Raw genomic sequence first — 12913 nt, 5'->3', positions numbered from 1 at the left:
AATATTTAGGTGTACAACTTGGCCCAGAACTAGACAAACTCTACCAATACAATTATGGGGGTATCTGGGGGGAAATCATGTCGGATTTACAGGATTGGGAGCGGTTGAACCTTTCCTGGCTAGGTAGGCCACGGTTAAAATGAATATTTTGCCCAGGTTGGGCTATCTATTTCAGACCCTTCCTAATGCAATACCATCAGGGGCTATTCGGGGATGGCAAAAAAAGCTTTTTCAATTTATTTGGAAAAGGAGACCTCCGAGAGTGAGTAGACAGGTCTTATATCTACCCAAGACTCGGGGAGGCCTGGGGGTACCATGCCTTCAGTGGTATTATATGGCCTCACAATTGCGATCGCTGCTGGAGTGCATCGTCAGACTACTGACAAGAGGTGGGTCCGGTTGGAAGCAGACCTTGTACGGGGTGCACAATTAGTCACCCTAGCATGGTTACCCAGACAGCATAGACTGTTGCCGGAAACTTGCCCTCCGACTATACTACACACGCTGCACATGTGGGACACATGGAAAATATCTCTGACAGGCACCCGGGCTGTTTACATGCGAACCCCTATTTTTCTCAATCCTGGGTTTACACCGGGCATGGAGAGAGCCTTAGCCAGGAGATGGGAGAAGCAGGGATGTACATGACTGGAACACGTTTGGAGTCAAGGGCGTATGTGGACATTTCAGGAGCTAAAGCAGAAATTTGATCTGCCTAATACCACACATTACTTCTATTGTCAATTGCATCACTATATATCTCAAACGGCTGTGCACATGGATCTTCAGAAGGGTAAAACCTTATTTGAGGGTTTCTGTGATGCAGTTAGTTCACTCGCTAAGGTGATCTCCCGGATATACTCTCTCTTAAATGGAGAGTTGGCCACCAAGCCGTCCCATATCCAGGGATGGGAGAAAGATCTAGGGATTACCTTAACGGCCTTGCAATGGGCAAGCACCTTTTCGCCTGTTAATGGCTGCTCCATCGCCTCTTCGATAGTGGAACGTGGCTATAAAATGCTATACCGATGGTATCTTACACCTTCGAAACTCCATAGATTTTACCCTCCGGTTTCAGCACCGTGCTGGAGGTGATGTGGAGAGCTAGGCACCTATTTACATATATGGTGGTCATGCCCTATAGTGATGAAATTTTGGGATAGTGTGACACAATTACTTTCAGATATAATTGGCTCTCCGGTGAATAAAGATCCAGCAATATTTCTACTACATATTACTAGGGACACACACCCTCATACAAAGGAATACTTTCTACAACAAGCCATTATAGCGGCACGAATGGAACTGGCATGCTATTGGAAATCAGACCAGGCACCCACCATAGCTAGGGTCACACAACGATTGAATACAGTATGTTATCTAAACAAACTCACCGCAGATGGGCAGAAACAATTAGCCAAATTTGACCTTCGCTGGCAATGTTGGTTTGCATGGAGGGATGAGACACACAAACATTAGGGCGAATATGCAGTGCTAGTGTATCTAGACACTACTATAGATATGGGTCCCATGTAGCCATGGAGTCGGACAGCAGACCAGATTTGTAGGAGGGTGGGGGATGGGGAAGGGTGGGAAGCATTAAAACTCCGACAAATTTAAGAGGTTTCATTTTTGATGGTTTATTATTCATGTTGCCAGCTTTTAGGATATTACATATGTTAGACCTTTTGTAGAGCCATTATCGCTCTTTTTGCTTACACGGCTTACATCATTATATGTCTTGTATGTTTCCCATTGAGTGAAAGCGATATGGAGTCCTGAACAGTGATTTCTTGACAGGGGGGGCCTGCAAGACAAGATAGATAATTGATCCAGCAAGTTTGTATTAGTGAATTTTTTTCTAAATATATGTTGATGATAATTGTTCAATATGTAATGTTACGATGTTATTGTCTCTATGCTGGCTCTGTACATGACATGGTTGTAACCATTCTGATTATTGTATTACATTTTTACCTCAAAATCATAAATAAAAAAAAGACTATTTTTTTCCATAGGAAATAATGGAAATACCCATAATGCGTTCCAAACCTCCCAAAAGCACCCGTTACCTAACCATTTCTATAATAAAAAATGGTTGTATGTCTGTAATTACCAGAAACACCAATAATTTCCTAGTGAACTCACCAAAAAGTTATAAAATGTGCCTAGCCTACCAGAAACAACAATTTCACCTCCTCCACCAGTTCCTTTACGATATCTGCATATGGACTCTCTACCTGGGTAACATCAATCTAAGTTTAGAGAACATTGCAGAAATCTCATCTTTGGATGAGTTTCCTCACTCCGAGTGGCCGGTGTGCGTGCGCCAGGAGAGCGGGCGTTCGTCCGCTCTCCCGCGGACTTTACTGAATTGGCCTGTAAGTTAGATGTACGGATTAAAGCCTAATATAAGAGCAAAACAAATTCAAATTAATCAATAAGAAAATTCCATAATGTCAATAACTCCCTGCAGCTAATCATCCCTACGTACATTGTTCCTAATCTGCATAATGTTCCCACTTTACTATAAGGTAACATACAGTATTCAGAACCACAAACAACATAGGTGCTCAGACATTACATAAAAAAGTATATTTCACTGAACTGACTACATAAATTCATTCATTGCATTCTTCAGTTGTAGTGACACACAAATAACACACAAAGAGACAACAATTAAATATTTGAGCTAAAAAATTAGACCAAAAAGTGTTTGGATTGATCCAAAATAAACAAAAGTCAGAATTAAAATAGATCTGTTTAAAAATGAAAAGAAATCAAGCTGGGAAACTTTCATCTTCAAGTGTAACATCCCACATGTTGTCAACCTGGAAAAATGTAAAATCTGGCATACAACAACATTAATGTAATGGTTAAAATCTCACATACAACGAAAAATTTGATTCATCTTTTAAATCTAATCATATGGGAAGATAGACAGCTACTGGATACCTTTTCATTTCTAACTAAAGTAGGAAACTACTATGAATATTTTACCTAACTTGAAAAAGAAGAAATCCTATTCTGTTCTAACCACATGATTTCTGATTTACTATGTAAAGAAAGTAAAAAGGAAGCTTATCTCATCTCTTACCAGATCTCTGTATAAACAAACATCTGCTTTGTTCAAAGAGCAAGGCACTCAGAAACTAACTGCATGTTTCAACTCATTTTGCCATAGAGGTTATTTCCCTAAGTAAACGGTATCTATAGTATTTCATTACATATAATAGGGATAAAATATAAAAATTTATGAACACAGTCATATAACAGGCATTTCAGTCTGATTCGGGACCAAACATACATTATATGCAGAGAAAATGGACAAGACAGCTGCTCTCTCTCTCTTCCTTGATCAGAGCCATTCATCTTCCTTATCTAACTCACATACAAGTATTTATTTACCCATCGTTTAAAGAAACCATGCCTTATTAGTTTCTGTCCAAATTCAATGCTAGCCATCAAGAAAAAGTAGATGAAACCAAACTTTAAATCTACTAAATTAAATTCACTTTCTGTAAAAATCAACTAATTTCTCCACAATTTTAATTCCTCATCAGTCTGTTTTATAACTTTCAAACAGAAAATGCAATTCATTTAAACCTGTTCTCCCCTCTGTTTCTACTTGCCTGTGAGAATTACTTTGAGCTTTACATGCCCCCCCCCCCCCCCCCCCCCCCGATTGCAGGGTCGAGTGGTCCGGATAATGTCTGACAGTGCAACAACAATGGCTTGCATTAGTCAGCATGGAGAAACCAAGAGCCAACAAGTGTCGCAGGAAATAGCCCAACTTATGGAATGGGCAGAAGTGCATCTTCAGGTCTCAGCCTCACACACTGCAGGAAAAAACAATGTAAAGAGCAGACCTTCTCAGTAGTCAGAGACTGGATCCAGGAGAATGAGAATTGTTAAACAAGGCTTTTCAGCTAATAGTGAATCACTAGAGTTTTCCATTTCTGGACCTGCTGGCGATTTCTCGCAATGTGAAGGTTTGTCACGCCTTCAGTTGCAGAAGAGATTCAAAGTCTTTGGGCATCCATGTCCTCGTGCAGGAGTGGCTAGAGGGAAAGCTGCTGTATGCTTTTCCCCGTGGCCCATGTTGGGCAGAATGATTCGGAAGATAGAGGGTCACAGGGGGATGGTGCTTCTGGTGGCACCAGTTTGGCTCAGGAGACTGTGGTATGCAGATCTATGAAGGCTCCTGGTAGCCTCTCCCCTCCGGTTTGTGGCTAACGGAGATCTGCTAAGGCAGGGGCCTATTCTTCACAAAGGAACCGATTCTGTTTTTTTGTCTTACAGTATTGCTCTTGAGATGACTTGGTTGCTGAAGCATGGATATTCTTCTGTGATTGCCACCTTGTTACGAGCGAGAGTTTTCCACTTCCTTTGCCTATGTGCAAATTTGGCAAGTGTTTGTTTGAGGCTTGGTGTGAGGATCTAGGGGGTTTTTCCTTGTTCGGTTAAGAACCCATTCATTTTGGAATTTTTGCAGGATTGATTAAGTAAAAGGTTGGCCCTTAATTCATTAAAGGTACATGTGGCAGCTGTTGCCTGTTTCTAAGATTAGGTGAATGGTGGACCCTTGTCGGCTCATCCAGATGTGGCCCATTTTTTGAAAGGAGTGAAGCATCTTCATCCTCCCTTGCGATTACCAATGCCGTTGTGGAAACTTAATCTAGTTTTGGATTTTTTTAGTGGGCCCTACTTTTCAACCAATGCCTTTCCTTGAGGTTGCTGTTTCTTGTGGCAATTTCTGCACGTAGAGTATCCAAGCGACAGGCCTTGTCTTGCCAAAGCTGTTTCTACAAGTGACTCCGGGGGCGATACAGCTGCATACTGTTCCTTCTTTTTTGCAAAGTGGTTTCGGATTTTCACTTGAGTCAGTCCATATTGCTGCCGTCTCTGGACAGGCAAAGAGATTTTGGAGGAATATTGCCTGTTCCGGCTCTTGGATGTTAAGAAGTATATCATGAGGACTTTGGAGGTTTCTAACCCTCTCAGGAAGATGGATCACCTGTTTCTTCTCCATGAAGGAAGTAAACGGGGCGAGCCGGTGTTGCAGGCTACAATATTCCAATGGATTAAGGAGGTACTCATGGCCACATATGTGGATGCTGAGTAGCTGTTGCCTAGTCAGGTTAGGGTTCATTCCACTAGGGCTCAGGCAGTGTCATGGATGGAGGTTAGATCGTCTCAGAACGGCAAATGTCAGTGGGAAACAGTCCTCTTTTCATACCTTTTCCAAGTATTATTGCATGGATGTGCAGGTCCGGGAGGACGCAACCTTTGTGCGTGTGGTGTTAATTGGACCACGGGCAGCCTCCTGCCCTGTTCGGGAGTAGCTTTGGTACATCCTACTTGTTCTGGATCCACCTTTCAGAATGCTAAGAAAGGAGAAATTACTACTTACCTGATAATTTCCTTTTCCTTAGTTCAGACAGGTGGATCCACCTTCCTGCCTTTGGCTGCCAGTGGGTTGGCTGTTGTCGTCCTGCATGGGTTACTGGTAAGTGTTGCTCCAGTCCCTAGAATAGTGTTAATACATTCTTTGTCCAAGTTCAGGTTTTCCTGTTGGCTAGTACTGGAATGTTTATATGTTAATAATCAAGTTTTGTTAGTTGTCCACAGTTGGCTTTTGCAGAGAATACTGGCAAGCTGATGTCAGTGCAGGGGGTATATATACCATGATTTCAGCTTTGCACTGTCTCCATCTGCTGGTAGTGGTGCATAACCCACTTGTTCTGGATCCCTCTGTCTGTACTAAAGAAAATGAAATTATCAGGTAAGTAGTAATTTCTCCTTTCTAGTGGCCATTATAGTCTCTTGCTGTGTTCATGTGGAGGTGTCTTTTTACCAGACTAGGCAAATCAATAGAATAACACTAGCCACCAAAAATGTTAGTTTACTCTACCTCAGACCAAAGAAGGAGTAAGTTCTCTGGGGCTTGCACCTATAGCTGAACAAACATAAGCTTTCTTGGAAAGGCACCTTTAGCTGAATCGTATGCACTGTGGAGTTGTGCATCCGTCTTTGGCATCCTGTTCAGCTTTAAGTGCCCCACCACCCTCTCCAAAGAGTTTATTCTTTGTTAAGCTAGCTGTAGTTGTCCACCCCAGAGAGCCTATGCTTTTTTTTTTTTTTTTTTCTTGTCATTCTCTACCAGAAGGGCCTTGGATGCAAGAATTTTCTCTGGAGAGGGCACTTACAGCTAGCTGAACAAAGAATAATGTCCTTGGGGTGGGCATCTACAGTTATAGTGTACCAAAGTTGGATGCACAGAGCCAGTGTATTCAGATGTGTAGGTGCCTTCCCTGAGAGCACTGGAAATTTAACTCCTGGGTCTGAGGTGGAGTAAATTCGCATTTCTGGTGACCAAAGATTTTATTCCTGTGCCCAGTGTGGTAGGAGCTGTTAGACACTGCCAAACTACGCACAGCAATAGTAATATGGCAACCAGAAGTGTGAGTTTACTCTACTTTGGACCCAGGAGTTAAATTTTTAGCATTAAGAAAATGTGCTTTAAGCTGGCTGCCCTTTAACACACCTTCCTACTTTGCTTTGAGAAATAGCTAATGCCGCCTTTTACATGGGATCGGTATGCGCTTATGCTAACCAGAGTTAACTTAGGCCAGAAAAATGCACGCTAAACGGAAGTAAAAACCTGTGCCTTATTACATCAGACTCCTTATTCTTTATGATGCCTAAAAGTTTGTGAAGCCATGTTAATTCAGGATAACTGAATGTTGATCTTCAGAAGCTAATCATGCCTTTTGCCCTTTCCTGAACTTTATGAAATATTGTTTGTATTTCCATTTTTCAGGTACAGTCTGGTCCACTAAAAATCTCCTCTGTAACAGAGGTAATGCAAGAATCGAAACAGCCCAAACTGCATAAAGATAAAATGGAAGCCTCTTCACCTTCAGTGGATGAAAAGACAGATGGTAATTCTCTAGAGCAGTGCCTTTTGTTTGATGTATTGTCTCAATAGATGAACTAGCACATTTGGAAGCCTGGCCCATAATACCAGTGTTCCAGAAATAGGCAAAAGCAATAGACTAGCCAAAAGGCCAGCACTAAAAGTGGCGATTAAACCCAGAAAAGCAAATTGCTTTGTTAATAGGATCATCATATAAGAAAGGGCAATGGGCATAGTCACCCAAACATTCTTTTGCTTCAGATGGCGTTTAAGGTGCTTAAAAATTGCTCCTCTGAATGTAGCCCCTGAGCATTCATAACTTCTTGATTGAAAGGTTGTGTATTCAAGAGCAGTTGGGCAATGCTGTCTTCATCACCTCCCAGCATGTCTAGGGGTGCAGCTTTACAGGGGTGTTATGGTTCACTATGGACCTAGAGTATAGGAGGTAATTGTGGATGGTCATACCTTAGGATAGGGTGGGCATTCTAGAGCAGGAGTCTTTACCTGAAGTGGTCGCTGTTCCCTGTGGGTTGAGCCCTTGTAGTCAGGTGGCCGCCAGGTCGTTCCAGGTGCAGGCAGGCCAGAGATCCAGGGGTCACAAGGGAACCAAGGCAGGACTGGAGCAGAGCACAGAATGCAGGAATGAGGCCAGGCTACACAGAGTGAACTCTGCGTTGGACCAGCATAGCTGTGGTAAGCTGGGCTTTATTATATACTGCTGTCTATTAAGAGCCACACCTAGTGCTGGTCCAATTGGAGGCTTTCAGAGGCAGGCCTCCTTAACATTTCTTAACTTGATATTTACCAGGGGATTTGTATTGCTTCAGTCTCTTGAAGCGCTATCACTAAGTCCTCTGGCTCTGAACACCTTGGGCTGCAAGAGAACTTGCATTAATGAATAATTTCCACCAGAGGAGCAAGCTGTTTAGATATGTATGTGATATTTAATTTGGTGCATTGCACCTTTGGGAAAATGATGTTCACTTGAGAAAGCATGAGCAGAATGCTTGCGGGGTGCTTATGTACATATATCTGCTCAGTGTTTCAAAATAAATATCTTTTGCAATTGGATTCTTTATATTTGTGTGCACTCATTAATGAATGCCTACGCAAAATGCAGTGACTGTACCACAACACTGAGATTCCATCTGTCTGCTGTTTGTGTCTAGTCTTTCTAGTGTGCCTGGAAAACACAATAGACAAATTAAGATATGGAATTCTCTGTTGGGATGACGCTTAAGAGATGTATATCAGGAAACCAGGTGAATTAGATAGGGATCTCCTGATAGTCCAATTTCAGAAACTGTTTCCTTACCTTAATGATAGCATTTGTTTTAGAGCCAGAAGGGGTGGCAAGCTGAAATCGTGGGAACCACTGACGTAGTCCACAGTTTTGAAAAAATCTCATAGGCTGAATTGGTTAAGATATCAGAGTATGGTTATTGACAGAAGTAGGGGGGGGGGGGGTGGGGAAAGGATGTGTCTGTCTGTACTTGGGCTATTGAAAATTGTTATCATTGCTGTCTTTTCTCCATTTTAACAATCTTGGGCTTATCCTCTATCATTGGCTTCCTAAAGAGAAATTTCTGATTCTTTTACAATAGAAGTGTATTATGAAACTCTGTGTCTTTTCTGACCATCCCACTTTTTCATGGTATCTCTTTTGAGAGAAGGATCCAGAGCTTTGTTTTTTCTGTCGATAAGCAAGTTGAATTAGCCATGCTGCATGGGTGGCATCAGTGGTACTAGGCGGAGCTGTTTCTCAAAGCTTTATGCCTTTGCCCTCCTGGGCATGCACAGTGGTTCTCATGTGAATGAGCCTTCTAGAAGTCTCCTCAGTTCATTTTTGTCTGCGCTTTACATGGATGGTGGAATCCTATCTCTCAATTCCTTCTCAATTTCTGAAAGAAAAAAATAACTTGCTTCTTTGACTTTTCAATGCTACATGGCTTAGAAAAAGCCCTCTGGCTTTAAATACTGTAGTTGTGGCCACATCATGGCCATCACTGATGGTCACAACTGTTGCTACTTATGCCTGGGCTTGGATTACGACCAGGCAAATTATCACAACTGCGGTAGGATGTCTCCCAGATCACAGAGACAGCAGCAGAAAAGATTGCTCTGCTCAGGGCAGAGGAAGAACCAGCTTCTGGTCACTCCTTAGTCTCCCCGTCGTCTTTGTCAGAGAAATTGAAGACCATGCTTAATCAGCTCATCTTCTCCGGGACAGGAGTGCCGACCATCCTCCGCGGGAACACTTAAGGTGCCATCCCATGGTATCGACAAGCAGCAACAGCTTTTGCTAACTGAGCTGTGAGCTGAGCCGCAGACATCTGCTCCTTCACTGCACATGATTCTCCTTGCATCAAATAAGTCTTACCCTGCGCCGAAGACATTGCAACATTTGCTTATGTATCACCATTTGTCGCAGATGGCTTCACTTGTGTCCAAGATGGCATCTCATGCGCCAAAAGCAGTATTCCAGGCACCAAATACGGAGCACCATGTGTCAAATGTGCCGCAGCCGATGTATTCTGAATCGTCTGGTGCACAGCTCCAACTTCTTCTGCGCTCCATCATCTATGATGGCGCAGACCCTAAAGACAAAAAAGACATGTTCAGGTCTGGCCCAGGGGGCAGAGGCCCCTCCATTGAAGAAGAAAAAGCAAGATCATGGAAAGGGAGATTCACCCCTCTCCACACTGGCTTTAGGGTGAAGACTTAAGGAAGACCCTGGGCCTAGAGCCCCCTGTCCACTCACATCGGGATCCTCCACTGAGAGCTATTTCGCTCCTACATCTCTGGAAACTCTTCATATGGAATAGCAAGAGCCATCCCCAGTAGATATACTGACTGCAGCAATTCCATCACCAAGACTCCTGAGAGGTGTATACCCTCCCTATGGGACAGCAGTCCAAGTTCCAACAGGGACCCATGGACCTTTTCTCCCTTCCATGCTGTGGCAGCAGGGTCTCATGTTCCTCACACCTCAGCCTGTTTACCACTGATGTCCTTACTTGCACTGGATAAACAGGACATAGAGCATGAAGATCCTGGTCCCCACTCTCCTAATCAGCATTTTCAGCAAATGGTGGAGCAAATCATGGACATCTTGCGGAACTTTATATGACTATATCTGCAGGCTCCACCGCTGGCCTTTCCTCCGGTATATCCAGTTTGACCAGTGGGTGGTGTCAGCAGTGCCCCAGTTGTCTGCAACGGGCTCTTCAGAGGTCAACAGAGAAGAGCTTCTGCCTCCTTTAGCACCTTCTCGGGAACCTTCACCACCCCTCTACCCGAGAACGGAAAGTCCTATGTTACCTTCTCCTGGGAAGTCCCACTGCAGCTCAACAGGTATTCCATCAAACATGCTGGAGGAACCACCAGATTATTCCTTATGTAGCATGGCTAATTCATCCTGCTATCTACGGAAAACACAGATTACGGAAAGCAAACTTGCTTTTCCATTGCTTTTATCACCAGACGATTATATTAATGAGAAATATGGGAAAATAATGGCAAAAAGCTTATTGGGCAATTATTCATTTATATTTTGCTCACTGCTAGTATAATTCATTTTTTAGATTTTTTGTTTTTTTTAAACTGGTATGAGTTAATTTCCATCTGGTGAAACATTTCATGGAAAACAGTTGTCTGAAATGTGTGTTCAGCTGCTAAAGTTTGAGAAGAGCAGTTTAACCAAGCTATGTAGTTTGAGGAGAGTCCAGACAGAATGAGATGTGCTCAGGCATAAAGCCAGTAAAAACAGTGAAGTGGAGGAAAAGGCTGGAGCCAGCAGAGAGCCCTATAAAAAAGAAAGTTAGAAACATCTCAGGATGCCGAAGAGAGAGAACCCAGAGGAGAGAGGCAATCATATAGAAAAGGGAAAAAGACAGGCACTGGTGAGAGAAGAGAAAAGGCTGTCTGAGGATGAAGAGAATTTACAAGCTAGACAAGTGTCCAGGCAGAAGAATAGTAGGAAAATCTGAAAGACTTACAGGAACAAAAAAAAGAAATTCCAAGAGATGCTGTTAAAATCAATAACACACAAGGATGGAGCCTGTATGTCTGACCACAGTTTTGTGGTTTGTTTTTTTTCCTGGAAGATTTTAGGCATGTCCTTGATGTGCACAACTGCTCAATAGACCAGTCCAGCACAAAATGTTCTGCTCAAGTAGTTTCTCTTTCACTGTTTCACTGTTACACGTGGGTGCATGTCTACCAGCAAACATTTTTGTGCATTCCCTAATGGCCAGTGAAGTCACTAGCAGTTAAGGATAGTCTTTTTAGGAAGAAAAAAAAAAAAGCCTGGGTATGTGCCAGGTTCTTGTGGCCTGGTTTGGCCTCTGTTGGAAACAGGATGCTGGGCTTGATGGACCCTTGGTCTGATCCAGCAGGGCAATTTCTTATGTTCACTTTCAGCCTTGAAAAGTGGCAGCATGCTGAGATTATCGGTTCAAGTGTCCAAGGGGTGGGGGAAGCAGTTGCACCCACAGCACAGTCCACATCAAAAAATCAAGCATGGTACCTTTTAATGCAATATAGTGGCAAATGGAAGGGTCTAAGAGGGTTAGCAATAGATAGCCCTAAAGCGAGTTTCAGATGTAAACCTGCTTTCTTAACATTCATACAGGGTAATCCACACCAGTGGGTTTATGCACCTCTACCAGCAGATGGCGATGAGCAAAACTGACGCGTCTGTATATATACCCCTGCACTGACATTAGCCTGCCAGTATTCTCGGTCTCCAGCAGATGGTGGATGTGCATTTCCCTACTGAGGATTGCTTTAAAAAAATTTTTTTGAAAGAAGGAAGAAATTAATTTGCCCCACTCTCCAGTGGTGATAACTTATGGTCTCTCCCTCAGTCAAGTTTTCCTGAGGTGATATCTGCGGATTCCTCCCTCAGTAGAGTGCCTCGGTCTGGTAGCTGGTTTTTCGGCATGGGCTTAGCTGTAGAGAGACAAACAGCTGAGAGGCTAGTGAGTGCAGGAAGCCAAGCACAGCAGTGAAGGCCTTTGCCTCTACCCCAGCAGTCGGAGACACTCTACTCAGCTGAGACAGGCTGAGCTCAGGTAGAGTAAATTAAATAAGAAAACGAAGAGGAGTTAATTTTAGGGATTCCATTTCCTTTCCGGTCTCCATGCTCAGTGTGCCGATCTGACATCCATTCCTGTCTCCAGGGGAGCTCGGGGAGTCGTGGCAGCTTGCTTGCTTGCTTTATTAGCTTTTTTTATACCGGTATTCGAGGGCAACATCATATCGGTTTACAGAAAACTTCAGAGAAATACAATAAGCTTGGGTCGAGTAGCATTTTTGCTAGGCCCTGCTCTCTCAAGCTTCACTTAGATGCTGTGGTAGGCTGCAGCAGCGTTCATGTACTTTTCTATGTGCAAGCCTGCCGCGAAACTGACGTCGGTTTGTGCTTGTGCGCCCGAGTGTGCGTTCAGGTTGGCGCCTACATCTTTGGGCATATGTAGTGTGCGCTTATTGGACAGAGCTTGTTTTTTTTTTTTGAGCGCTCTGCCCAGGCTCACTTGTGCAGGCACGAAGCTGGGCACAAAATTCAGATGCTTTTGGGAGCGTGATGTTAGTGGGCTTTTATTCATGGCACCAGTAGCAAAAAAAAGCCTAAGCATCTTACCCTTTGTGCTGCTTGCTGTATTTGGGCATCACAGCCTGGTGTCCCCTCTAACTTGTCAGCACTGCTTGGAGGCTCAGGGAGAGCTGTCTGACTGAGTTTGCTGAGCCTGGCCCTTCTCAGCATGATGCGGGTATGAGAACGGATGGGGAACTGCCAGAGGTTTTGCCTGGTTTTGGGGCTTACCTGATTGGTTCGTTAGCAGGGGAAGGCAACTTAGTGGGCGCAGGACCGATGCCCCCTGGTTTTGGTTTAGATCCTCTGCCTTTTCTTGGGTGGAATTTTTTCAAGGGCTGCATGCCTGATGCCGTGGGAGTACGTCTAGACCTGCTGCGGGTCGCTCTGATAAGGCA

General features: G+C 43.6%; 1 protein-coding gene across 7 annotated transcripts in view; it reads left to right on the top strand.

The window, feature by feature from the left end:
- Positions 1–12913, top strand: part of IMMT (inner membrane mitochondrial protein) — a 144464-nt gene that overhangs the window by 23116 nt on the left and 108435 nt on the right. For all 7 annotated transcript variants that reach the window (XM_029592774.1, XM_029592773.1, XM_029592772.1 and 4 more), the window contains exon 4: positions 6824–6944. In XM_029592774.1, the coding sequence (XP_029448634.1) occupies positions 6824–6944 (121 nt within the window). The remainder of the gene's footprint in view (positions 1–6823; positions 6945–12913) is intronic.

The sequence above is a fragment of the Rhinatrema bivittatum genome, chromosome 1 (genome assembly GCF_901001135.1).
Source record: "Rhinatrema bivittatum chromosome 1, aRhiBiv1.1, whole genome shotgun sequence".
Classification (NCBI taxonomy): Eukaryota; Metazoa; Chordata; class Amphibia; order Gymnophiona; family Rhinatrematidae; genus Rhinatrema; species Rhinatrema bivittatum.
Note: the sequence above shows the minus strand (reverse complement) of the source record. Positions and strands in the feature narration are given on the sequence as shown.